This window comes from Aquarana catesbeiana, linkage group LG04, assembly GCF_042186555.1.
Source record: "Aquarana catesbeiana isolate 2022-GZ linkage group LG04, ASM4218655v1, whole genome shotgun sequence".
Lineage (NCBI taxonomy): Eukaryota > Metazoa > Chordata > Amphibia > Anura > Ranidae > Aquarana > Aquarana catesbeiana.
In genome coordinates this window covers 128,089,480-128,115,677 of record NC_133327.1, presented here as the reverse complement: position 1 = coordinate 128,115,677, position 26,198 = coordinate 128,089,480, and the positions used below count along the sequence as shown (strand labels likewise).

Below are 26,198 nucleotides of genomic sequence, written 5' to 3'. Positions count from 1 at the left end.
ACTTACCTGTCCAGGGCGCCTGCGATGTCAGCACCCGAAGTCGATCTATCCCTCGGCTGTCTCGTGCTGCCGCCACCATCCTCGGTAAGGGAACCAGGAAGTGAAGCCTTGCGGCTTCACTTCCTGGTTTCCTACTGCGCATGTGCGACTTGCGCTGCGCTATCCCTCTGGTCCCTGCTGTTTTCTGGGACCGGTGTGTTTCCCAGAATACAGCGGGGGGGGGGGAAGTGGTGTAGATACCCGCGGGTGGCTCGGGTATCTATGCCCGGAAGTGGGAGCAAAATACCTGTATTAGACAGGTATCTGCTCCCCCTCCCCCCTGAAAGGTGCCAAATGTGACACCGGAGGGGGGGGAGGAGCCGGAAAAGCGGAAGTTCCATTTTTGGGTGGAACTCCGCTTTAATTGAACAAGCTGAAGTTAGAAGCTGATTGGTTACTATGCACAGCACACCAGATTCTGTGCGCACCAGTTTTAGTAAATCTACCCCTATATTTTCATCAATGACTATGAATCATCTACACTATATACCGTAAATGCAAAGAAAGAAAAACAGTTCATTGGTAATTATACAGTACATAAACTTTGCGAATTACTTTTCATTTCAGATCCAGATTTATGTTACTATTCGGTGACTCTAGTGAAAGAGTCAAGTACTTTTCATATTTGGGGACCCTCACAGAAGGAGGTTTTGTCAGACTGCAGTTGGAAGGGCAGCAAGTTGGACTTCTCCAATTGGAAGTTTCATAGCAATAAGGAATGCACTCCAGCCAGAGAATGAGCCACTGACTGCCACCTGTTACTCATGACTACATCAATTACTAATAGAAAATATTTCAGTAAGGCAGAAGAGGCAACAGGGGATGACCATGTACATATGCTGAGAGACCAAACCCCTCCCCTTTCCCTCCCCTGATGCCCTAGCATTGTTGTGTAGCGGGGAAGTGCAAGCACTCTTTAACCCATTTCTGTCCAGAACCAGGAGTAGAAACCTTGTTTTTAACAGCATACCATAGACACAGCCCCCCCAGGGGAACTACACTACTTCCCATGTATGTGGGGATGCCTATGGGGTAACCCAACACAAAATGAAAAGTGCGAACTGAAAAGTGTGAAATGAAAAGTGCGAATCAACGCTCACCAAACTTCTACTAACACAAAATTAGCAGAAGGAGCCCAAAGGGTGGCGCTAAAGAGCTAAAAAACAATGTAGTACGTCACTACATTTGTATTTGTTGGCCAACAATTCCTTGCCGTTTATATGCAAGACAAGTTTGGGCCAATGCCTTTCGGACAAAAGTCCACGGTTTTGTTGGCCAATAATCCGATCGTGTGTATGAGGCTTGTGGGTCCTTTAAAAAAAAATGGTGGCGTTTAATCCGCTTTAACCCTATTGGCTCCTAGTTGTTTAAAAAGGAATTATAACTGCCCACTGCTGTTCACTTCCCCTTTACTATACCAATACTAGTAGGCTGCAATAATCAACAAGACTACATATGTCTTCCTAGGGGTACAAATTGTACTGCCAGTGAACAGCGATACTGGACTGGGATACTGTCCTCTATCTATTATACCAAGGACTAATATTCTGTAGCAGAGGGCTGTGGTTTCATGGCCTGAAGACTCCCTTTATTGTCAGCATAAACCATTCACTGAAGACATTGCAATACGTGGATTGATGGGAGACAATTACACAACCAAGTCCTGAGTTTCATATGTTAGGGCTCTTTTTTCATTTTCTGCAGATTTTTTTTGCCCGTCAGTTTTCAAAAAGAAAAAAACTGAAAAGTTAGAATCATATTATAAAATAAATACATTGTACCGGTTGAATAGAGGAAGCTTCTGGCTTATTCATCTGTGGGGTTTGTTTGAATCTACCAGCCCTTGTCTAGTTCATATCGCTATATTTAAAAAACATTACATTTCGCAAAACCTGTTTATAGCTTTGGACAACATAGGTCAGATATAAGTAGAGTTAGAAACCATTTAGGTACCTTTATGATTTTATGCAGTTTTTAGTTTGCCACTGAAAGTGCTTGTTTTTCAGGACGACACGGCGGATGCAATTTGTTTGGATGCTGGAGAAGTTTACAAAGGTTCCTTGAATCCTTACAACTTGAGACCAGTTGCTGCTGAAAACTATGGCACGGAGAAAGGTAAATTGATCCAAACACTTGAAAAAAATGATGTCAGGCTGCAGGCTACATAAGTGAACTTGGTTCTCTACTGAACGTTATAGGATAATATATGCAATTGCTTTCTCTTAATGGTCTATGCAATACCTGCACACAATGGTTGGCAATTCTGCCTTAGTTAGGTCCAGCCAAGATGCCGTCTGTATTAAGTTGGTATGTTTTCACTATGTTTGAAAGGATTCTTCCCCTATTCATAAACATTTTTTTGAAAAACCTGCCCCTAGGTTCTCTAGCATATAACAGTCTGATTATATAATTCACTGCATTTAAGATTATTAAAAATGACTCAACATGTAGGGTGCAATAAAATATGTTTCTAAATACAGGACCTTACCAACTGAAATATAATTGGTTAAGATAGAAAATGTCCTATTCAGTACCACTAAATTGTAACTTGTGTATTGTTTTTGTGCATTCTGCATATTGGTATTTATGACAGAGTTTTTTTGGTATAGAATGACCTCACAATTGCATCTTACCTATATGGTGCAAGGTGTGTTTTTAAATTAACATTTTAAGAGCAACATATAATTTTTTTTAGAGCAAATTAGCATGACTGTTACAAATAAGGCACTACATTGTGTGGAGTGGTACTTGTGTTACTGCATTGGGGTGGTAGATCGTAATTTCAATTTTGCATTGGTATATAACACACTTTTTTTTTGAAGCACCACATTTTCTGAATGCTATATACTTTCAAATTCTATAAAATAAAATAAAATATTTTTATATACATTATATTACACTAGCCAATTGTAGAAGCCAATGAGATTGCTATGAATATCACAAAATACAAAATTATATTGTTTACGTATGTGCTTTGTTTGTATTTTTGTGTGCTAGGCTGTTTATTTAGCAATGTGAATGTTCAATGTTCAAAGTGTACATTAAAAATACATGTTCTGTTTTTATCTTACGTCACTATTAGGGCTCATTCACATGGGCATACCATATGTTCACCTGTGTATAGGGCAGCCTGTGTGCATTTGTGTGTGACAATGCTGCCAGCTGTGTCCCAATAACAATGAATTGAAGAACCTGCATGTAGATGCAGAAAAAAACCTGTGTATCCCGTGCAGCCATTAATGACCCTACATACGGGTGTACACACAGGTACACCCATGTGAGTGAGCCCTTAAAGGGAATACATAGTTCTTTTTACATACATCTGTAAAAAAGATCAGTAAGCAGTGCAAACAGTGCTATCAATGTCTGCAAATGTTTTGTTTCTGTGGATAGTTTTTAATGGTGTTTATACATGAGGGGTGGGAGGCAAAATTGCTCATTTTATATACAGGCTCTGGTTCCTGCTTTGCACTGCTACATAATGGTTGTGCTTTATTCCTCCTTCTAGCAGTGAAAGTTTATGGGGTTGATTTACTAAAGGAAAATAGACTGTGCACTAAGTGCAGTTGTACTCTGCAAGAGCAGCTGTTCCAGAGTTTAGTAAATGAGCAGAAGCTCTGCCGACTTGCATCATCCAATCAGGTGCAAGTAAAAATGCTGTTTTTTAAAGAAAAAAATCTCTGCACATACTTGGGTACTCTCTGCAAAGTGAAGTTTTTTCTTTACTAAGCTCTGGAGCAACTGCTCTTGCAGAGTGCAACTGCACTTTGTAAATTGCACAGTCTAATTGCCATTAGTAAAATCACCTCTGAGTCAGCTGGCTCATTAAAAATAGTACACTCACTACATGTCTGATACATTATTGCAACAGCTGTTAAACAAGGAGGTGGGATGGGGCAAATATAGAGCCCCATTTAGTGGACAATTTTATATACAATAACAACTATTTTTATGTGCAAACTGAAAAAAAAAATCAAGAACATTTATAAAACTCAAAAAATGTGCCTTTTAGAACTATGTATCACTTTCTTTTTAGGTTATATAGGCCCTATATGGCCATTGATGGCCATAAAAACGACAATATACACCCTAAATGCAAAGAAAGGGGGAAAAAAAATCACTGTTATTGGTTACATGTGTATAGATAAAATTTGCAAATTAATTTTCATTTCAGATCCAGACACCTGTTACTATGCAGTGGCTCTGGCAAAAGAATCAAGTACTTTCATGTTTAAGGACCTTAAGGGCAAGAGGACTTGTCACACTGCAGTCGGAAGGGCAGCGGGTTGGACTTCACCGGTTGGAACTCTCATTTCCCAGGGATGGGTTAAATGGGATGGACCTGAGAGCCAGCCTGTTGAGAAAGGTAAACGCTCTTTCTTTACCTACATGTCTTCAAATAAATAATCTTCTTCATTTCACAACTTTGCTTTATTTACACCATTATCCTGATTAGGCCAAGAGAAAAATAGGTCATGGTTATATTCATAATTCCTGCTCCCTAAACCTATTGTCTTGTGCTACCATCACCCCCTCCCCCATCTCATCCAACCTTAGCATACACTAAGAATATAAATGTTATAGCTACACAAACTGGGTCAGTACACCTAGAATAAACCAATAGAGGAGTTACCTGACTCTGCTAACAATCCACTTCTAGGTGTACTGGCTCATGAGGGGGAGTTAAAATTACCCAATACATGAAGCCATGCCACCAATAAAAATACAGAGTTTGCAGGGACAGCAACGATAACAACCTGGGTAAAATTGCTCTGACAAGCGGTAGTGTGAAACCTTTTATTATTCATAGGAATGTTTTATGGATAGGAAGTAACATGATGTCTGGGAAGCTGTATCCTTCTCTTGCATCTCTGACCTTACCCAGGCCATGGACTTTGCTGGCTGTGTGGAAATAAAGCCCTGGAATTCATCTGGTTAGAGTGTAATATTTTGTTGTACAGTATATGAGCAAACCCCACTATATATGGTTTCTGGTTCTGCAAAGATCTCCAGCTTTTGGCAGCATGTAATGTTCTGTTTTAATGTTCCTGTACTTGGTATATGGAGACAGTCAGGACACAAGAGAAATTTTGCTACTTGGTCAATTAAACATTCAACATCCAGCAGGAACAAGTTTAAGGCTGTATTAAACCCAAAAGCAAACATTTATTATATTGCAGCTTACCAATTCTTGAATGTGGTAGTTGCATTCATTTTCTTTTAGGCTTTCTTTCCCTTATTTTCACTTGGTGATCCAGATGTAGCAGTTACAGGGATGAGACAAACCATTTACCACTGACAGGGGTGCTTACATTGGTCAACTTCTATTAACACAAAATAGGTCCTTAAGGGCTAAAACTGACACAGATCGAAAACTGTTATCGTGCCATAATGTTATATGAAATTGTGTAAAATAGCTGGATCCCAGTGCAGCTGCTGACTCCTGGAGGAAGTAGGCAACAGAAATAACACATAAATTGCAGGGCTCGATGGGACCGGCAATAAAAAAGTAAAAAATGAAATGAACAGCAAGTTCATTTAATGGGATGCACATAAAAATTAGGAACAACAGCTGGCAATGGAAACTAAATACACACTGCATAAAAACAACCCATTGCCAAAACTGAAGTACTACAAAAATTGTAAAAACGATGCCGCTCAACTCCAGAGAATAAGGGGTTAATAGTCAGCAAGTGTGCTAGGTGTAATAATCCTCAACGCAGACACCATAAATGGAATGCACCCAAATGGAATGGAAGGGATGGCTGGATAGCCGGACTCATTGTAACCAGAAGATGTCCTGTAGAGCTCGTCATGGGGTCCCCATGGTCCGGCTAGCTGGACGGACGAGCTGGAACTAAGCTTCCGGGACGGCACTGTGGACCATCCACGGTAGAGGCAAAGCAGGAGGTGGCTCCCGCCCAGCATTTGCCTCTCCTCACCTCCTGCTCTGACAAGCGGTTTCCCGCTCACATCTACCGTGGATGGTCCACAGTGCCGTCCCGGAAGCCTAGTTCCAGCTCGTCCGTCCAGCTAGTCGGACCATGGGAACCCCATGACGAGCTCTACAGGACATCTCCTGGTTACAGTGAGTCCAGCTATCCAGCCATCCCTTGCACTGCAGTGAGCGGTTTCTTTCCCCTTATTCCATTTGGGTGCATTCCATTTATGGTGTCTGCATTGAGGATTATTACACCTAGCACACTTGCTGACTATTAACCCCTTATTCTCTGGAGTTGAGCGGCATCGTTCTTACAATTTTTGTAGTACTTCAATTTTGGCAATGGGTTGTTTTTATACATTGTGTTTTTAGTTTCCATTGCCAGCTGTTGTTCCTAATTTTTATGTGCATCCCAATAAATGAACTTGCTGTTCACTTCATTTATTACTTTTTTATTGCCGGTCCCATCAAGCCCTGCAATTGTGTTATTTCTGTTGCCAACTTCTCTTAACCACTTGTTGTCCGCCCCATAGCAGTTTTACTACTACAGGGTGGCAGCTGTGTGCCGGATCACATATATATATACACGTGATCTGGCTTTTCCGGGCAGGGGGCGCACATGCGCGCCACCCGTGCCTCACTTCCGCAGTGACTATACACAGTGGGAGCCAATCAGCAGGTACTGCGGACTCGATGTCTGCCGGCACCCGCCAATCATTCGCTACACAGGCAGATCGGCAGTCTGCCTATGTAAACAAGGCAGATTGCCATTCTGTCATTAAGGAAGGTATGGATGCTGTGTTCCTGAAAAGCAGAGACAAAAATCCATGCCTTCCCCTAGTAAAAGCACCTCCCACAGTACACAACACTAGCTAGGCACACAGTTAACCCTTTGATCGCCCCTGATGGTAGCCCCTTCCCACCAACCAGTGTCAGTACAGTGACAGTGCATATTTTTTAGCACTGATCACTGTATTAGTTTCACTGGTCCCCAAAGTTTCAAAAGTGTCAATTAGTGTCAAAATGTCTGTCGCAGTATCGCAATCCTGTTATAAGTCGCTGTTCACGGCCATTACTAGTAAAAAAAATTATAATAAATAAATACAAATATCCCATAAATATGAATAAAATGTGTGTGCCACCAGCGCAAAAATAACAAAACCAATCTTATGTAAAAAATTTGTTGTATTTGCTGCAGTCAAAGATGCATTCCACCCTTAAGTTGGGCATAGAATATAAGACAAAAAATGTTGACTGCGCTAACCCCTTAATAGTAATACTGTTTTACACCACTCCTATTCACAACAGTGAAAATTTTTTTTTATCACTATATTCTATCATACAATTACCAATGCCCTATTTAGTGACATAGGATATGTGTATATATATCTAGACATCAGCCATTAAAATAATACACCAAAAAAAAAACTTTCCATATAGTACACCACAAAACGTTCTCTGCAATCCATAAACAGAATTATTATAAATGAATAAATCAATGTCCAGTGATTATGCTGGGTCAAAGTGGACCCGCAAAATAAATCCAGTGAGTAGTACAATATTATTAGATATCTAACAAGTCCCAGTGCATCTTTCCAGTATAAATCAACTTAATTCTGTGTGTTTATCCCTCATCCGTGACTCCGTGTAACTGATTCCACCAATATTGTGACAACACTACCACCATATAGGTTGGCCACTCACCAGAAGTAAGTATAAGTACGCCTTTGGTTCATTAATGGGATAACCACTCCACTCAGGAGATCAGTCTGCGCTTTTCCCAATGTATCGGTACAATAGATTTCTCCTGTTCTACCAGTTCTCATAAAAAATAAACAGCAATCATTGCGCAGTATGTCTTAACTGTCTATTCATAAAAAGGTTAAAAGAGACAAAAAAAACTCACATTTAAATGTGCCGATAGGCCGGCACCAAGCCTATCCAGCGGTATAAATGAGGTGAAGGTATCGCCGTGCGTGTGGCCTATTTTCTCCTATGTCGGCGTGCGTTTCAGGCCTCGCTCTGACTCGGCAGGAAGTGATGTGATTTTCCCAGCAGCCTCTACGCGTTTCGCAAATACAAGTGTGTCATCAGGAAGCTGCTGTGTTATGATTTGTCACAGTATTTATGTCCCAGACCTAGTTCATCGGACCAACCGCTTTCCTGCAATACCAGAAGCAATCAATCCTCCATCTTTATTACTGGTATATTTCGCCCATTCCCGGCGCCCTATTCCCCCATTGGTACCCGTAATTTGGTGTCTCCGGAAGTCAAAATACCTCTGATCTGCTCCGTTTCTGTTCATACCCGGGTGCGATTTTTTTCATGTATAGTACAATAACCTTCTCCAGCCCGCCAGGGTCATCCCATAAAAACAGCTGGAAAGACTTTTACAATCCTTATATTGCTAAATCAATCAAATAATAATTAAAATTCATATAAACACTTTGTAAAAAAATCCCTCCATAATGCTATTTTATTTTTACTAGACCTACATATACTTTTCAAATGTGAATCAATTAATGTTTTTTAAATAAAATTCCACATTATAAAAATACACAAGGCAGAAAAAAAAAAAATATATATATAGTTTGGGCGTTTAAAACCAGAATAAAACAGTGGAACAATAAGTTTAGGAAATTTTATTATACTGAAAATTAAATCTAAAAAGTGATGAAGAAGATGAAGAAATTAGAAAAACTAACTAAAATAACTAAAAACTAAAAAAAATAATGAAAAAATGAAAAATATAAAAAATATATAAAATAATATTCAAGTAGAATCAAAATAAAAATAAATTGTATTTACAAAACGTGTAGAGGCTGCTGGCAAAATCACTACGTCACTTCTTGCCGAGTGAGAGCGATGTCTGAGACGCACGCCGACATAGGAGAAAATAGGCCACATGCACGGCGATACCTTTACCCCATTTATACCTCTGGATAGGCTTGGTGCCGGCCTATGAGCACATTTAAATGTGGGTTTTATAGTCTCTTTGAACCTTTTTATGAATAAACAGTTAAGACATACTGCACAATGATTGCTGTTTATTTTTTATGAGAACTGGTAGAACAGGACAAATCTATTGTATTGATACATTGGGAAAAGCTCAGACTGATCCCCTGAGTGGAGTGGTTATCCCATTAATGAACCAAAGGCGTACTTATACTTACTTCTGGTGAGTGGCCAACCTATATGGTGGTGGTGTTGTCACAATATTGGTGGAATCAGTTACACTGAGTCACGGATGAGGGATAAACACACAGAATTAAGTTGATCTATATTGGAAAGGTGCATTGGGACTTGTTAGATATCTAATAATATTGTACTACTCACTGGATTTATTTTGCAGGTCCACTTTGACCCAACATAATCACTGGACATTGATTTATTCATTTATAATAATTCTGTTTATGGATTGCAGAGAACGTTTTGTGGTGTACTATATGGAAAGTTTTTTTTTTTGGTGTATTATTTTAATGGCTGATGTCTAGATATATATACACATATCCTATGTCACTAAATAGGGCATTGGCAATTGTATGCTAGAATATAGTGGTAATTTTTTTTTCCACTGTTATAATAGGAGTGGTGTAAAACAGTATTACTATTAAGGGGTTAGCTCAGTCAACATTTTTTGTCTTATAGAAATATCCCATAGTTTGTAGACGCTATAACTTTTGTGCAAAGCAATCAATATAGACTTATTGGGATTTTTTTTTACCAAAAATATGTAGCAGAATACATATTGGCCAAAATTTATTAAGGTATTCGATTTTTTTCAATGTTTTTATTGGATATGTTTTAGAGCAGAAAGACAAAATGTTGTCAGTCTTTGTTTGTTTATAGCACATAAAATAAAAAACGCAGAGGTGATCAAATACCACTAAAGGAAAGCTCTATTTGTGGGGAAAAAGTGACATACATTTTGTTTGGGTACAGCATCGCATGACCGCGCAATTGTCAGTTAAAGTAACGCAGTACTATATCGTAAAAAATGGCCTGGTCGGGGGGGGGGGGGGGGGGGGGTAAAACTTCAGGAGGTCAAGTGGTTAATTCATGTGAAACTTTTATCCCAAAGGGGAAAAAAATGTTGCTGTAACTACTATAAAGTATAAGCTGGAGTTTGGCTTCAATTTGTTAGTGTAGCTAAATTTGCTAGTACATCTAATCCTCCCCTCCCCCAGACTGGTAATGCTACTGTCCAATGGTGCCTCCTATGCTTATTCATCCAGAGTGGGGGTACTCTAATACAGGAGGTTTGTTACTGGCCAGATCACAAGGTGAAAAGAGAGAGGAAAAGGTCTAAAAAAAAAAAAATTACTGCAGCCATCTCATGTTTGGTAAGCTGCAATATATTACATTTTGGGTTTAATACTGCTTTAAGGAAAACCTGTGCTGTGTCTTTGTAGGGCTAAGCAATAAGTTCACTATAATGACCCACGCCCCATCAGCACATACCTATCTTTCATTAACTCTCCAGTAGTAAAAAAAATGCCCTGGTACTTTTTGGTATGAACGAAAATGTCACTCAATCCATGTGACATCACCCATCCAAATACCAGTGCTGTCACATGGAGAAAATCTACAGCCCTATGTAACTTATGACTTTAGCAACTCGTACTGACATCCCCTTGATCCTGGCACCTGAACGGAGCAGCAGGGGAGCAAAGGAAAGATGTTTCAGTGTTATTGGAGAGGGAGGGATTAAAGGGAACCCATTGCTTTGCACCAGCTTGAACAACAATGAGGACCACAACATCATACTTTGTATTGTCCTGTTGTAGTGCCACCTTGTGTTCACCACAGTAAGTTACAAAAGTAGATCTCCAGGCTGAGGAAGTATGTGAAATGTATCCTCTTCCTACTAGTGATAAGCCAGGTGTTGTCCTGGAAATGCCAGTTTTTGCAATTTTAGACACTAGGGAAACCTAATTTCTGTCTACCACTAGACTGTGGCCCCACAGACAAGATTCTCACCTTGGCCTTATCTGTAGGTTTAGTTACCTACCAGATTTCATGCAACACTGAACTGTGACTAGCATGTGAACAGCAACAGATTTACGGGGGGGGGGGGAACTTCAGTCCCTCTGCTATTGTTGTCCCCCCACCTTATCTTATTAGCTGGGTTATTCACAAAAAAACGTATTTACACTATTTACATCTCAAGTGACCCATTGCTGTTCTGTAGAGATCTGCCAATACACACTCCATCATCTTCTTCTTTAACGTCATTGGGGTGTCTCTTCTGGATTTTTGCAGCTGACCCCCTGATGACACATATTCACAATGTTATGTCATAAAAAGGATGGCTGCAAGAACCAGACAGGGATAGCTGTCCCCTGATGACACACTGCAGAGCATATCTTGTAGTGTACCCCGAGGCCTCCTGGAATGTTTGAGATTAGTATCACAGGAAGCTGTACACATAAAATAAGTCATTCTATCCAAGGTGAGAATCCAGGAATTGAGGGGACTGTTTCCTGAAGAAGGTACAACAAATAAAATAAAAAAATATCTGATTGTTAGGGAGGAGGCAGATTAGAATGGAATTATAGAAAGTAGGTGGGGAGGGTGAAGGTACATTTTAATGAGAATGCTGTCCACCTAAAATGAGGGCCAACAAATTGTCTGCCTCAATAATGTATAGGTAAAGGCACTTAAGGATAAAACAAAACAATCTTACTCCCAGCACACTTTACTAAATTAATAACACAGTCTAATGCATTAAAAGCAAAGGATTTACTGCATTTATCGTGTATAACACGCACAGGCGTATAACACGGACCCCAATTTTAGGAGGGAAGTTTAAGGAAAAAAACTTACATTTTAAATAAAGAACTTTGAAGCAAAATTAGGGTCACAGCTCATCAATGCACCCTGCTCAGTACCCATCTGCAGCCATTAAATTGACCAGCAATGCAGCCTGTTCAGTGCCCATCTGCAGCCTATAAATTGACCAACAATGCAGCCTGTTCAGTGCCCATCCGCAGCCTTACCTTTCCCATCATTGCAGCCTTGCCAGTGTTGGATTATCCCTGCTGTCTCCGAGGGAAGAGGAGGAGCGTGCGCCGCTGAATTACACAGAGCCGCAATCTCCTGTGTACCCGGCGCTCCATCACTCACAGCCACGCCTCCTGGCCCTGCTCATATGATAGACAGAGCAGTGGCCCAATGTGGGGCCAGGAGGCGTGGCTGTGAGTGATGGAGCACCGGGTACACAGGAGATTGCGGCTCTATGCAATTCAGCGGCGCTCACTCCTTTTCCCTCAGAAACAGCAGGGATCGGTGTATAACACGCACCCACGATTTTCCCCTGATTTTAAGGGGAAAAAAGTGCGTGTTATACGCCGATAAATACAGTAATTGTAATACATTTGCAAATATATATAGAAAGCGCAACTGCCTCATCAAGGTCCCTTTGTGTAGGGTGGTACCTAACTCTAATGTACGAGAGTCTCCATACTGGAGTAAATATAGCAATGGATACATTTAGGGAGGGTATGCCTGGAGGTAGCCCATTCCTGTGTAGTGTGGTTACGACCACATTACACAGAAGGGCCTTGATGAGGCATTGTGATTTCCACATATACAGTACTTGTAAATGTGAAACTGAAACCTCTATTAATGTAAATTGTTAGACTGTGTTTTTTTTTTTGTCTGGCTAGTTGGCAAGTGTTGCTGGGAAAAACTTTTTTTTAGTTTGTTCTGTGTGAAGTCCTTCCGTGTGCCCCCCTACTTTAAAACTTCATTATAAACTAAAGATGGGCACACAGCCAGGACAGCCAAGGCAGCTGATTAGAGGAAAGGCACACCCCTCCTCTACACATTGGTAGAGAATCTCAGCTCTCTCTGTTGTATCATCCAGAGCTGTGCTAATCTATTCATAGCAACCTTCCCCGACTCCAAACTCCTACTGCTCTTATCATAATGTGACCGAAACTTGTCAGGCTGATAACAGAGGAACTAAGAAAGAGACAGCTACTAGACAGTGCTTTGGAGAGAGACAAGAAAACACTGCAGATCTATGTGCCCAGCTCAAATTTCATGAATCTGATTTACATCCACTTTAAGCATTTAAAAGTAACCTGTATTTGTTTCAAACACAATTTTATAAAGGTTGAAAGGTTCTCTTCACAGAAATATAGTATATTACTTTTTTTTTAAGACTGCTTGCTGAGTAAGGTGGGGTGGATTTTCCTTGAAATGTCTATACATAGAGTTCTAATGCTTAACATGACATTTTTTGTTTTCAGCTTTTGCAGCATTTGTTTCTGGTGCCTGTGCTCCTGGAGCCAAAGAACCAGTTCTGTGTAAGCAGTGTAAAGGAGCGCCAGATAAAAAGTGCAAGGCATCTGAAAGTGCGCCATATTATGGCTACGCTGGAGCCCGCTTGTAAGTATACTGTAACCTCTGCCATCCGATTCATTCAGAGTTCTCAGCTGAAATTGAGGATAGTCATCACTCAATATTATAACTACTAAGGCTTTCCATAAAAAAATGCCACTTCTGGTTATAAAAACTCAAGTGATGTCATTCCAATGAATAGATTCCTCCATCCACACAAAATGAATAAAGGAATCCCCCTGCTGGGACATTGTCCCAGTGGTACCTTCCAAATTGCAATCCACCTAAGGCCAGCTTTACTTAGAACACATTGATAAATGAAGCCAATCTGTTAGTACAATCTGAAAAAATAAACCAAAATAAATAATATTTAACTGTTATTAACCAGTATCTTAGCTATGTCTGTTGAGTTGAGTAGTGGTACTGTCAGGCCTTTTAATCCAATTTGCACTGTGGTGCATTGCTCAAAAATAGCGCAAGTGCACTTTTCTTTGGGCTGAGGCTTGTTAAAGAGAGTACCGGGCATCATTCAGTCCAAAAGACTGATAACATCTTGTGCAGAGAGGAGATCTTCAGAAATTAGGGTGAGTATTGCAATTTTTTTTTTATTATTCCTCCTGGGACATTAAAAAAAAAAAAAAAGATGGGCTTTACTGATCCATTTAAGGAAACGGACTGTCTAAAAGACCACTGGGCATAAGTGGACATTAGTTATAGCAGTTTCATTGTACTGTAGGGCCATGAAAGCTGCCCTCATTTTGAGAATGATGGATACCAGCCTGGAGGTTTGGAAATGTCATTAATTCTGGGTTGCTAACTCTTTGCAGTGGGTTCCCCTGCTGTACCCAAACTTAGGATAGTCAGGGGATATGGAGTGTTTAAATAATGTCTAAGCTGATTTGACTGATGCATCCACCATTGCATCAGTCAAATCAGTCATGCTGTGTAATGATATGATGGTTGGTGAATAGCCTTCTTGTTCCATTTTTGGGAAAACCTGAAATTCATCATTGAGCCCATCTTATCATCTGATCATTGGTATTGTGCAGGAAGAAGCTCAGACACCAGGACACATGCATCTATTCTGAAGACATAACTGTTTGGACCTTGTTTCTAAATGCTTGCAATCTCTTCTTGTGGAAACTGTACTGAGCTGTTGATTATGCCAGTAATGCTCCTAGGAAGACTAATCACTGGGCTGAAATTAGATTACACCATGTTCAACCAGTTAAACTACAGAAAACTGGCAAAAAGCATTTTTTCATGCTATAGTAGGATGTTGCAGTCCTGAGCCAGAAGATAAATGTTATGTACATAATGGAATTCGTCTGAGTCACTTTTACCTACAGTGTGAAATAAAAGGCACCAACACTTTCATGAACATCATTGGGGCCATTGATATTAAGAAAAAAACATGTAAACTGAAATTACTTTTCCATAACTGCAGATCAAAGGAAGTTTTAGATTTTCTGGTAGTTAAAATACGTTTGGCATAACTACATGCAAAGCAGCTTCATTATTATCCCATTAAAGAAGATGAGAATTTTGACATTTCTTCAATTGCCGCGTCACTGTTGTTCTTCGCTGTTGCGAAACTACAGGTCCCATGAGGCATTGCAAGGCTGACAGTTACAAGCATGACTGCCACAGGCAGAGGCATGATGGGACTTGTAGTTTCGCAACAGCTGGAGGGCCACCAGTTTGAGACCCCTGCTTTAGACTTTTGTGTGACGGATTTGTGTACTGATCATCTGAATATCAGACATGGAGCCGTTGTTCGCCAAAAATTTACTAGCCTGTCATCCAACATTTGTTGTCCGAAAATTGGAAAACAATTGTCGAAAGGAGCGTACTAAGGGTAAGAAGTTCGGACAACAACCTGTCAAACGACAACCCCCTTCTGAATTTTGTACGGTGTGTACGAGGATTTAGAGATTAACTGGCAGTGAAATTTTTTGTTTCCATTGTAAATGTCAGTTCTGCTGTAGCACTTTCTGTACATCACAGAAATGGGCCCATCACAGCCATAGCAGGCATTATTTAAAGGTATTGGGTATTTTTAATGTTTCACTTTAAGCATTAAAAAAGACTACTCCTGGCCAAATAGAATTACATTTTTTTTGCATTGGTACACATTCCCTGGTGCAATGCTCCCCCATCCCACATGCTATTTTTGACACCCTCTTGCCTATTAGCCCAGAAAATAGGCTTTTTTTTTAACAGAAAATCAATAATGGGCTTTTTTACTTTGACAGATTCAAACTCTATTCATTTCAATAGGGGTCGGGTTCTGCATCCAAACTTCTTTGAAGTTTGCCGGACCTTGCCCAAATCAAACTTATTGCAGTTCAGCTCATCCCCTCCAATCTTGATTAGAGATGGGTTTTTTTTTATCCATCCTCTATGGAATTCTCTGCCAGTCTTACAGTATACGACTTTAAATCTTTAAATCTTTGGATCTGCCATTGAAAGGTCTTTTTTCAGTTTGCTACTTATTGCACATGGCCTCTTGTCCTGTGGTATAGTAGTAAAGAAGAAATGGCTGCACCTCGATAGATTCCAAATAATTCATTAGTCACCAAAATGATACTAGGAGACACCAACACACAGGGGCTGATTTACTAAAGGCAAATCCACTGTGCACTACAAGTGCACTTGGAAGTGCAGTCGCTGTAGATCTGAGGGGAAGATCTGAAATGAGGGCAAGCTATGCTGATTTCTATAATCCAATCATGTGCAAGCAAAAATGCAGTTTTTTTATTGTCCTCTCCCTCAGATCTACAGTGACTGCACTTCCAAGTGAACTTGCAGTGCACTTTTAGTGCACAGTGGATAGTAAATGTAGCGCTGGTAGATATATGATCTACCATCTGATAGGTAAATTTAGTGAATTACTCGTTATAGGAAGTTAGATTTGCCTCTGTTCCAGCTTGGCTGACGTTGCGTGTGGTTCCACATTGTGCCGGTGGGTGTCGTTGTCACCATCGGCGGGTGTTGGAAAAGCAACGTGTTAAAGCGCATGAGTGCTCCTCTGTCCCGGAGACAACTCGGTGGAGGTGGTCCTCCGAGTTGCATTCTGGGAGAGGGTATTTATGGGACAGACGCCATGTTTAGGGGTTCGTTTTAAGCCACCTGCTGGCCCTCCTGGCCGACAGGTATGTGTTAGAGTACCACCTCGTGGTCCTCCTTTCCGGAGGCCCATGTCGCTGCGGCACGTGGGTGGGCCCAGAAGCTTGTCTGGGGCCTACCACAGCAGGCGAGGAATGGTCCTGAGCTGTCTATCCAGAGTGAAGAAGCTGGACAACCGAGGAGATCCCAGGGGAGGACCCGTCATGGAGGGATCATGCAGAGTGCTGGTCTGGAGAGGGGCCTGGTGACTCTGTTGGAGGACGTATCATGAAGTAATCTTACAGTATAGTACTGCCGGGTTGGCTTAGAGGTCCAAGTACTGTGTCTGACATTCATCGCGAACCAATACATCCTGTGGCAGAGGATCGTACGGGTTTATTTCAAGCAAGTCTGTGGCAGAGACTTTTGTTCGTGCTACATACTGGCTGCTAGGCAAGTGAGAGAGGACTATCCAGGCGAGCAAAGATCGTGTCCCACAAAAAGGGGATTGCATTCAATTACACTATTCAACTTTAAAGGATGTTCTAAAGAAACCTAAAGAAAGGTATTCCCTGCAGTTTTCCTCCTGCCTCTTTCCTGCTACTTCCTTAGTTACTTGGTTCAATAAAGGATTGAAAACTTACTCAAGTGTTGGTGCTTATATCATCCAGAGGTAAACTCAACGGAACCCTAGACCCGGTGCCGGTGAAACAGAGGTATCGAGAGTGAAGGTAACAGCCCACTTTAAACCAGCAGCTCCACCGAGAGTTATTGCTACATAAATAATCCCCCACTGTCTTGTAGACGCGATTCACACAGTACAATTGTGCTTAATCATTAGCTATCATCATTATCATTGTCCTGTGGCACTGGGTTGGAACAACCTTCTGTCACTTGGAGATGACCAAGTCCAGCTTTCCTCTGTGAGATACATCATAAGGAGTTCTGCACCAATTCATTTTTGATGAAGATTCAGTCGATTACGATTAGATCAATTGCTGCTTCACCTAAGTAGCCCCTTTATTAACATTAGTGTTTAGTGCTGCTTCGATGTTTGTCCATTAAAAGAAATTGAAGGGTAACATGCTCCAACAATAACGTTTGCTGAGATCCAGATCTGCCTTCCTGTCAATGGAATCCTTGAAGGACACTGCATTCTCCATAGAAAGGTTGACATGATGAGCTAACCGTGTCCACCAAGGAAAAAGTGTTCAGGTTGGAGGTTACTTCCTTATTGAAGGGGTAGAGCTCTGAAGACATATTATTAAGTTATACAGATAAATGACAACCACCCCAATCTATAACTTGTTTTTACAGTAAGGTGCACATGGAAGGGGCTTTGCACATTACAAACAATAGAAACTTTCCCAGCACACATACCAGCTAGCCTGCAACAAAACCAAATTAGCACAACAACAGAGGTTTTAGTTGCACACATTACACTATTATTAAGGCAGGGTTTGTTCTAGTTTTTTTTCCAAAATAAATTTCTTTATCTCTTCCATGTATGGAAACCAGATGCTGAACTTTTTAGGGATAATCGTTTCTAATGTTTGTTAGTACACCTTCAATGGTATTCCCCTATTGAATGGCCCCCTTCTTTACCATTAGCCGCTGACAGGTCACTGTGGTCAGGGCTGGAAGTGCACTCTGATACCTTAGAGTTGGCATGAGCTGTGGGGATGGTTTGTTTAGTTCTTTAATAGAGTAATTGATGGATTGCCTGATAATTGAGACTACATCTCTGGTTGTTGTCTCCTGCTCTTGGACGGTCTCCATTAGTAATATTTTGCAGACCACAGACCCAGCAAGTATTTTTATCTTGATATCTATGGCAAGAGTAGAAGCCTGAGTCTGAACAACAACACTTAAGGTGAGGGCATGAGTGGCTGTGTCTGTGAGATTGTTGAGGTCTTGGTAAAGCAGATCTAGTTTCCTGTTCTTTATACCTGGTCCATAACACGATCTTTGCAAAGGAGCTGTAAGACCATAACATTGTTAGGAATAAGTAAAGTCCTCAATCTTCTCTTTTTTTTTTTTACACAGCCCTTAATTCAGAGGAGTGGCTATATCTTTTATGTCAGTGCTATCTAACATGTTGACTGGAGTGGAAATAGAAAGGTGTAAGCAGTCAGGAGATATTAACCACTTCCAAGCATACCAACCGGTAGTCACTTAGCCAAATTTAGCATAGAGGGGTAAGTGAGAAAGTGGCAGAGATCAGGGGACCGTTAATGAGGGTTCCCACTGACAGCAGCACGATTGGTCCCCTTCACTTTCAGTAGAACCAGTGGGGCCCTCTACAGCCCAGCTCACAGGGCCAACCCCCCCCCCTCCATCCCCCCAAACAATGAGGCTGTATCAATTACTTAACACATGCCAAGGCTGCTTCACTGGGGTGGACTGGGAATCTGGGCCCTCATGGGTAAAATAAGAAAATGAGCCCCTGTATGGTGCATAACCTACCATGGCAAATAGAGTGTGTAGCTACTAACTGAGCCTCGCAAAGAGCACCACGGTGAAAATTGGATGTGGCTATGAAAAGTTGCATAAACATGAGCCTACTCACAGTACACACTGAATTAATTTGACACGGTCCTTGTACCCCCAAAATACTGTGTAATTATAGCTGGGAAACAACCATGAACATATCTGCAGACCATTGGCTACTTACAAAAGAAGAAACCTGTCTGATAACCAAATCAGTACTATACTGACAACCAGAAACCTGAAAGTGTCATAGGGTCACTTGTAAAGAAAAACACTGGGTTGTAAAATAATAGCATGTTTCTGTGGCCTATTACAGCTCACAGTCCATGCAGTTAACTTACAGGCTTTCATAGGGAGAGCCTATCAAAGTCTTGCCCACTCCCTTTGACTGTGCTGTGCTGGACAGTGGTCAGCCAGCCGTGGGGCCTGAGCCATAAGATATTGCCCACTGCTGGGCTGTAACCAGTTTTATAGATAATGTAGATACTTGCCAGCACACCAAGGATCAACACAAGGTGGCGTCCAAACAGTTTAATTTATTGCATGATCACAACACAAAAAGGTGCAACGTTTCGGAGTCACGCAGGACCCCTTCGTCATCACATGCCTGATGAAGGGGTCCTGCGTGAATCTGAAATGTTGTACCATTTGGTGTTGTGATCATGCAATAAATTAAACTGTTTGGACGCCACCTTGTGCTGATCCTTGGTGTGCTGGCAAGTATCTACATTGTGATTTGAACCATTATCCAGCTGGTTGTTGCTGCAGCACCCAACCTTTAGAGCTTATACCAGTAACGTGTGTGATGGAAATATGAGACATTACAGTGTGATAGATAGGCTCATGACCTCTTTCCTTACAGGCAGCTCTTGGTGAGTCAGCCCCCCCCCCACTGACCCGATACGGCCCAATGTAAGAGGGCTGATCGTAACACCCTATTAGCAACCCTGGCCAACATACTGCTTAAAGTGGAACTTCAGTCATTTTTTAATCTTTCCTTCAATTGAACCTTCTGCCCTTGCTGTGCAATCATTGGAAATAAAAACTGTAATTTGGTGACAGAAAATACCTTATTCTGTATACTTCTTATTTCTCAGCTTCTAAAACGCCTAGCCGTATGATGCTGGTTCTTGCATTGCACTGACTCCCAGGAGAGAAACATCAGATCTCCCAGCAGTGCTCGTTTCTTCTTATCTTTTCATTCACTCGTGAGAGTTAGCTGGTAGAGGAGGGGGGCGGGGACAAGGAGAGGAGGGGGCGGGGAGACGCAGGAGAGTTGAAGACAACTGAGGATGGCTACAGGCCTGACCTGGAGGGGGTTGGATAAGGGCAGGGATAGGAGGAGACTGAAAGGATTCATGTGCTTTCAGAGTAGAATTTTATCTAGTCTAGTGAAAGAAAGATTGATCTCTTTTTTATGTGGAGATTTCAGCCCTGTACACCTATTACACCCCCAGGCCAGTCTGCACAATCTCCCCTGGATAAATTCACATTTCTTATCTGCATAGGAGATCCTGTCTCTGGGATTGGGCCCCGCCTCCAGGCAGCTCTCTTCAGTCCCCTGACACAGAGCATACCTCCCAAATGTCCCGGATTTCGAGGGACTGTCCCTGATTTGGAGAAATGTCTCTCTTTCCTCCTCATTTTGGTCTGATCTATATAGTTGTATATAAAATTCACTTTTTTATCTTTCAAAAAGTGTTTCCCAGTGCTAAACCTTTTATCCCAATTCTAAATTACTGCATTTGTCAATTTTAAAAGCCAATATAAAGGAATAGTAGTGGTAAAAAAAGCACTTGTGGATTTAATTAAACTTTTTTTATTATTTCCCCTTTAAGGGGCGTGGCAGGGGGTGTGTCCTATGATTACATAAGTTTGCTAGTAGGTGTCCCTCATTCCCATCTCCCAAATGTTGGGAGGTATGCACAGAGGATTTGTGGGAGTGAAAAGATCCTGTGACAGGACTGCAGAAGCTGAGGCTTGTCTCCTCAGTGTTTGCAATTTGGATGAGAAATACATTTACATCATTGTAAAATATAAAATACTTTTGTTTGTTGCTTTCCTGTTTGAACAAGCATATTATGTACACTTTCCTTGGCTGTTTCTGTGTTCCATGCTGTTGATACTTTGCCATAACAGGGCATGAACTTCCACAGAAGCTGCCGTTTCTATGGCAACTTATAAACAACAATGTGCACCACAGTTTGCTTACTACACAGGCACAAGACTAGGAAGTGCATATTGGGTAGCCAGCAGCACAGAAATCCAGGAAATGAACAGGCAACAGCTTCAGCTGCCCACAGTTAAAATGATTGCAGCCATACTTAGTGGAAGGAGATTTCTGCAGCATATTTGGCAAGTACAGAATCACAGTATATATAAAATAATATGCAAAGTGGTTGGAGGGAAGCTTCAAAATGGCAAAGATGTTTTTATTACAAATTATGTGAGCAGACTGCCGTTCCTCTTAAAATAAGGTGACCAGATTTTTTAAATGAAATCCGGGGACATATTTTTTTTATTGGCAAATGGTTAACTATTTTCTAAGCATATTTTCCTCAAATCATATATCCAATGTACGTGGTATGTGTTTATGGAATGATTGTATGATATATACGTTATTTCTCACATTTCGTCCATGAGATTAAAAAAAAAAGATACTTCTTAGAATTTTTTGGGATATGTCTACCAAGTGTTAAGAAGATAAGATAGAGAAAAAAACTTGGAGGAAGGAATGGGGCGGCAAAATTCAAATCCAATACGGGTAGGTGCGGCTCCAGACAATTTTTTTTGGGGGGTGCTATGAGTGGTGCTTGAGGTAAAAGTGAGGGTGCTAATGAGGCACTCAAAGTCTGTGGGCGTGGGCAAAAAGTGGGTGTGGTCAGCACCAGGGGCGGATCCAGAGTCTAGACTCGGGAGGGGCACTGCCAGAAAATATATTTTTTTGGGGTACATTTATCGGGGAAATGGCTGGTGTTGGCGCTTCAATCATCACGGCACCATGGTTGTTATGGTGTCAGGATGATTGAAGCGCATTATTACCATAATTACATTGTTATAAAAAATTAAATAGTTTAACTCACCATAATGCAGAATCAGTGGGAGCCCCGAGTGTGTCACTTGCCACGTCACCTATCACTAGATGCAGATTGTCACTTGCCACGTCGCCTGTCACCAGATGCAGATTGTCACTTGCCACGTCGCCTGCCACGTTGCAGATTGTCATTTGCCATGTCACTTGCCACGTCGCCTGCCACTGTGCGGATTGTCACTTGCCACGTCGCCTGCCACGTTGCGGATTGTCACTTGCCACGTCGCCTGTCACCAGATGCAGATTGTCACTTGCCACGTCGCCTGCCACGTTGCGGATTGTCACTTGCCACGTCGCCTGTCACCAGATGCAGATTTTCACTTGCCATGTTGCGGATTGTCACTTGCCATGTCACTTGCCACGTAGCCTGCCACATGTTGCGGATTGTCACTTGCCACGTCGCCTGTCACTTGCCACCTGCTAAGGTGGTCTCTTGTGTCCCAGAGACAGGCAGCAGAGAGATGATGTAATCTCTCTGCTTCCGCAGCTGCCTGCATGGAGGGGGGGAAGTTGAACTGCAGGGATGCAGGGCGGGCGCCGAGAGATGATGTCATCTCTCTGCTCCCCCGCCCACCGGCTCCCTGATTGGTCAGCAGGCAGCAGCCCGCCCACAAACACATTGAGCGGCGGCCCTCCCTCGCCTATGGAGCCGCCCGGCGGCTCCCTCACTTACTCCCTCATTCACCGAGCCGCCCAGCGGCTCCTTCAGTCACCGAGCCGCCCAGCGGCTCTCTTAGTCACGGAGCCGCTCAGCGGCTCTCTTAGTCACGGAGCCGCCCAGCGGCTCTCTCAGTCACCGAGCCGCCCAGCGGCTCCCCCAGTCACCGAGCCGCCCAGCGGCTCCTTCAGTCACCGAGCCGCCCAGCGGCTCTCTTAGTCACGGAGCCGCCCAGCGGCTCTCTCAGTCACGGAGCCGCCCAGCGGCTCTCTCAGTCACCGAGCCGCCCAGCGGCTCTCTCAGTCACCGAGCCGCCCAGTGGCTCTCTCAGTCACGGAGCCGCCCGGCGGCTCTCTCACACACCCTGCTCTCAGTCACCTGCATTTCTCGGAGGGGGCAATTGCCCCGTTGCCCCCCCCCTGGATCCGCCCCTGGTCAGCACATGGCATACAGTGGGGCCACTGTATACCAATAAAAAGCCAAAAAAATGCAGCACAACCCTACGTTTCCTTTATACATTTCTACAAATGGACTTATAAGTGCAATGGCAAAATCTATAAATGAATATCCAGTACGAATCAACCAATGTATTGCAATATAGTAGTGATGGTGTCACCCCCTCTGCAAAAGGTAAGAAATATTGCAGGACTGTAATGTGCAAATAGTGGTGAAACCCCCATATATAAAAATAATAAAATGTACAATTGATGTACATATTTTACATTTTATTATTATATGTAGGGGTTTCACCACTATTTGCACATTGCAGTTTTGCAATATCTCTTACCTTTTGCAGAGAGGGTGACACCATCACCATGTTCTAATACACTGGTTGATTTGCATCTCTGTTATTATTATTGTATGTAGTCGGTTTCACCATTATTTGCACATTGAAGTTCAGCAATTTCTCAAAATATTTTTGCAGAGGGGGTGACACCATCACTTCTAAATTGCAATACATTGGTTGGTTTGCAATGGATATCCATTTATAGGTTTTACCATTGCACTTATAAGGCCATTTATAGATGAAGTGTAGGGCAGCGCTGCATTTTTTTCTTTTTATTGATTTGCTTTAGATGCGGTAACCAGCTAACAAGATTCTCTTATTGCTTTTGAGATTTTTTTTGTTGTGTGGTAGTTATTTTACTTGATTTGTTATGTCCTCTGTATACTGGTAACCACTGGCCCTGCATATTGGCGGTCAGTGTGCCCCTGTATGCTGATGGTCAGTGTGCCCCTTTATGCTAATGGTCAGTGTGCCCCTGTATACTGGTGCTACTTGCAGGGTGCAAGAGGAAGCTATGTGCAGGAGAATGCTACATGCAGGGTGCAGGGTTCAGAAGGATGCTACATGCAGGGTTCAGGATGATACTACATGCAGGGTTCAGGATGATGCTACGTGAAGGGTTCAGGAGGATGCTATATACAGAGTGCAGGATTCAGGAGGATGCTACATACAGAGTGCAGGATTCAGGAGGATGCTACGTACAGAGTGCAGGGTTCAGGAGGATGCTATGTACAGAGTGCAGGGTTCAGGAGGATGCTACATACAGAGTGCAGGGTTCAGGAGGATGCTACATACAGAGTGCAGGGCTCAGGAGTATGCTACGTACAGTGTGCAGGGCTCAGGAGTGTACTACGTACAGAGTGCAGGGTTCATGAGAATGCTACGTAGAGGGTGCAGAGTTCAGGAGTATGTTACATGGAGTGCACCATTACGAATTGGCTGATTCTCTTGAATAGATTGCATGACATGAGGAGGGAGAGATAATGCAGAGGGAAAGTTCGTGTTACTTTTATTGAGATTTGTGTCTCTTGCGCACGGGTGGCTGAGCCCATTCTGTGTATTTGCAGTTAAATTTCCTCCATCCAGGCAGCCCAGGTGCAGTGTACAGCCTCTCATTGACATAAATGGTTGTATGTTGCTATATTTATGTTTATGATGGCACCACTGTATAAAGGAATACAGCAGCATACAATCATTCATGTCAATGACAGTCTGTACACTGCACCTGGGCTGCCTGGAGGGAGGAAATTCAACTACAATTACACAGAATGGGCTCAGCCACCTGTCTGCAAGAGACCTGGCTTGTTTCTAAAGAGTGGGAAACAGCGTTAGAATAACACCAGAAGATAAAATTCTTTTTTCACTCTATTTATCTTGTATTGTGACACCAGCAATGTTTATGTCAAAGATAAGGGAAGCAGATGGATGGATGGATGGATGGACAGACAGAACAAACAGAGATCCAGCATTCTTTTCTCCATGTTAGAGTCTCTATAAGAGCCATGTGCCCTGTGCTGGCAGAAAGTAATGCAGGATGTGTGTGCTCTATATGCCCCACTGAGGAGCTTTACCAAAAGCCTTGCTGTTGTCAGAATACAGCCTGGATGGTCTTGCTTGAGCACCCACAAGCTCCTATCTGGCGACGCCCCTGAATCCGGGGACAAAACCGGGGACAGACTTGGTCTGGGGACAGTGATCTCAATCAGGAGACTGTCCCCGGAAACCAGGGATGTCTGGTCACCCTATCTTAAAACTTACACAGTCATGGTTGTCATCTAGGCTGCACTTGTCTGCTTTTGTTCATCTTGAATAACACAAAGGATTGACAGGACCAACAGTTTACACAATAATGATAAAGATTGTGCTTTGCACATCTAAGGCCTCATGCACACTGGATGTTTTTAATGCTGCTCCTAGGGGTGCCTGGTGTTTTTTCTGCCTTATGCATGCATGTTAGCCTATGGGGTTGATTTACTAAAGTCAAAAAAAACTGTGCACTTTGCAAAGTGCAGTTGCACTCTGCAAGTGCAGTTGCTCTAGAGCTTAGTAAATTAACAGAAGCTCTGCCAACTTCCATCATTCAATCATGTGCAAGCAAAAATGCTGTTTTTTTTATTTTCTTTGCACGTGATTGGGTACTTGGGTTGCAAAGTGAAGCCTTACCTCATTTACTAAGCTCACGAGCAATTACACTTGCAGAGGGAAACTGCACTTTGCAAAGTGTACAGTCAATATGCCTTTAGTAAATCAACCCTCATGTGTCCATGCACACTAAGACCCTTTTCACACTGGGGCTCTTTGCAGGTGCTACAGCGCTACAAATAGCACCTGCAAAGCACCCTGAAAGAGCCGCTGCTGTGTCTCCAATGTGAAAGCCCTGAGGGCTTTCACACTGGAGTGGTGCACTGGCAGGACCCTAAAAAAGGACCTGCAAGCAGCATCTTTGGAGCGGTGAAGGAGCGGTGTATACACCGCTCCTGTCCATTGAAATCAATGGGGCAGCGCGGCTATATCGCCGGCAAAGCAGTGCTTTGCGGTGGTTTCAACCCTTTCTTGGCCGCTAGCGGGGGGGGGAATACCGCCGAATACCGCTGCTAAAACAACGGTAAAGGGGCGCAAAAAATAGTGCCGTTTTACCGCCGGCGACCGCACCTCCCCAGGGTGAAAGGGGCTCATAGACATTTAGAGGAGTTTAGAGGCTGAAAGAAAATCCCACAACCAGCATGTCCAGGAGGAG

The 26,198-nt window shown here is 42.5% G+C and overlaps 1 protein-coding gene across 1 annotated transcript in view; it reads left to right on the top strand.

Annotated features, from left to right (window-relative positions):
* The window catches only part of LOC141139453 (serotransferrin-like), a 116,713-nt gene that overhangs the window by 12,643 nt on the left and 77,872 nt on the right, over window positions 1-26,198 (top strand). Inside the window, exons 3-5 of the mRNA XM_073625548.1 lie at window positions 2,046-2,154; window positions 4,214-4,405; window positions 13,237-13,375. Coding sequence (XP_073481649.1) covers window positions 2,046-2,154; window positions 4,214-4,405; window positions 13,237-13,375 — 440 coding nt within the window. The remainder of the gene's footprint in view (window positions 1-2,045; window positions 2,155-4,213; window positions 4,406-13,236; window positions 13,376-26,198) is intronic.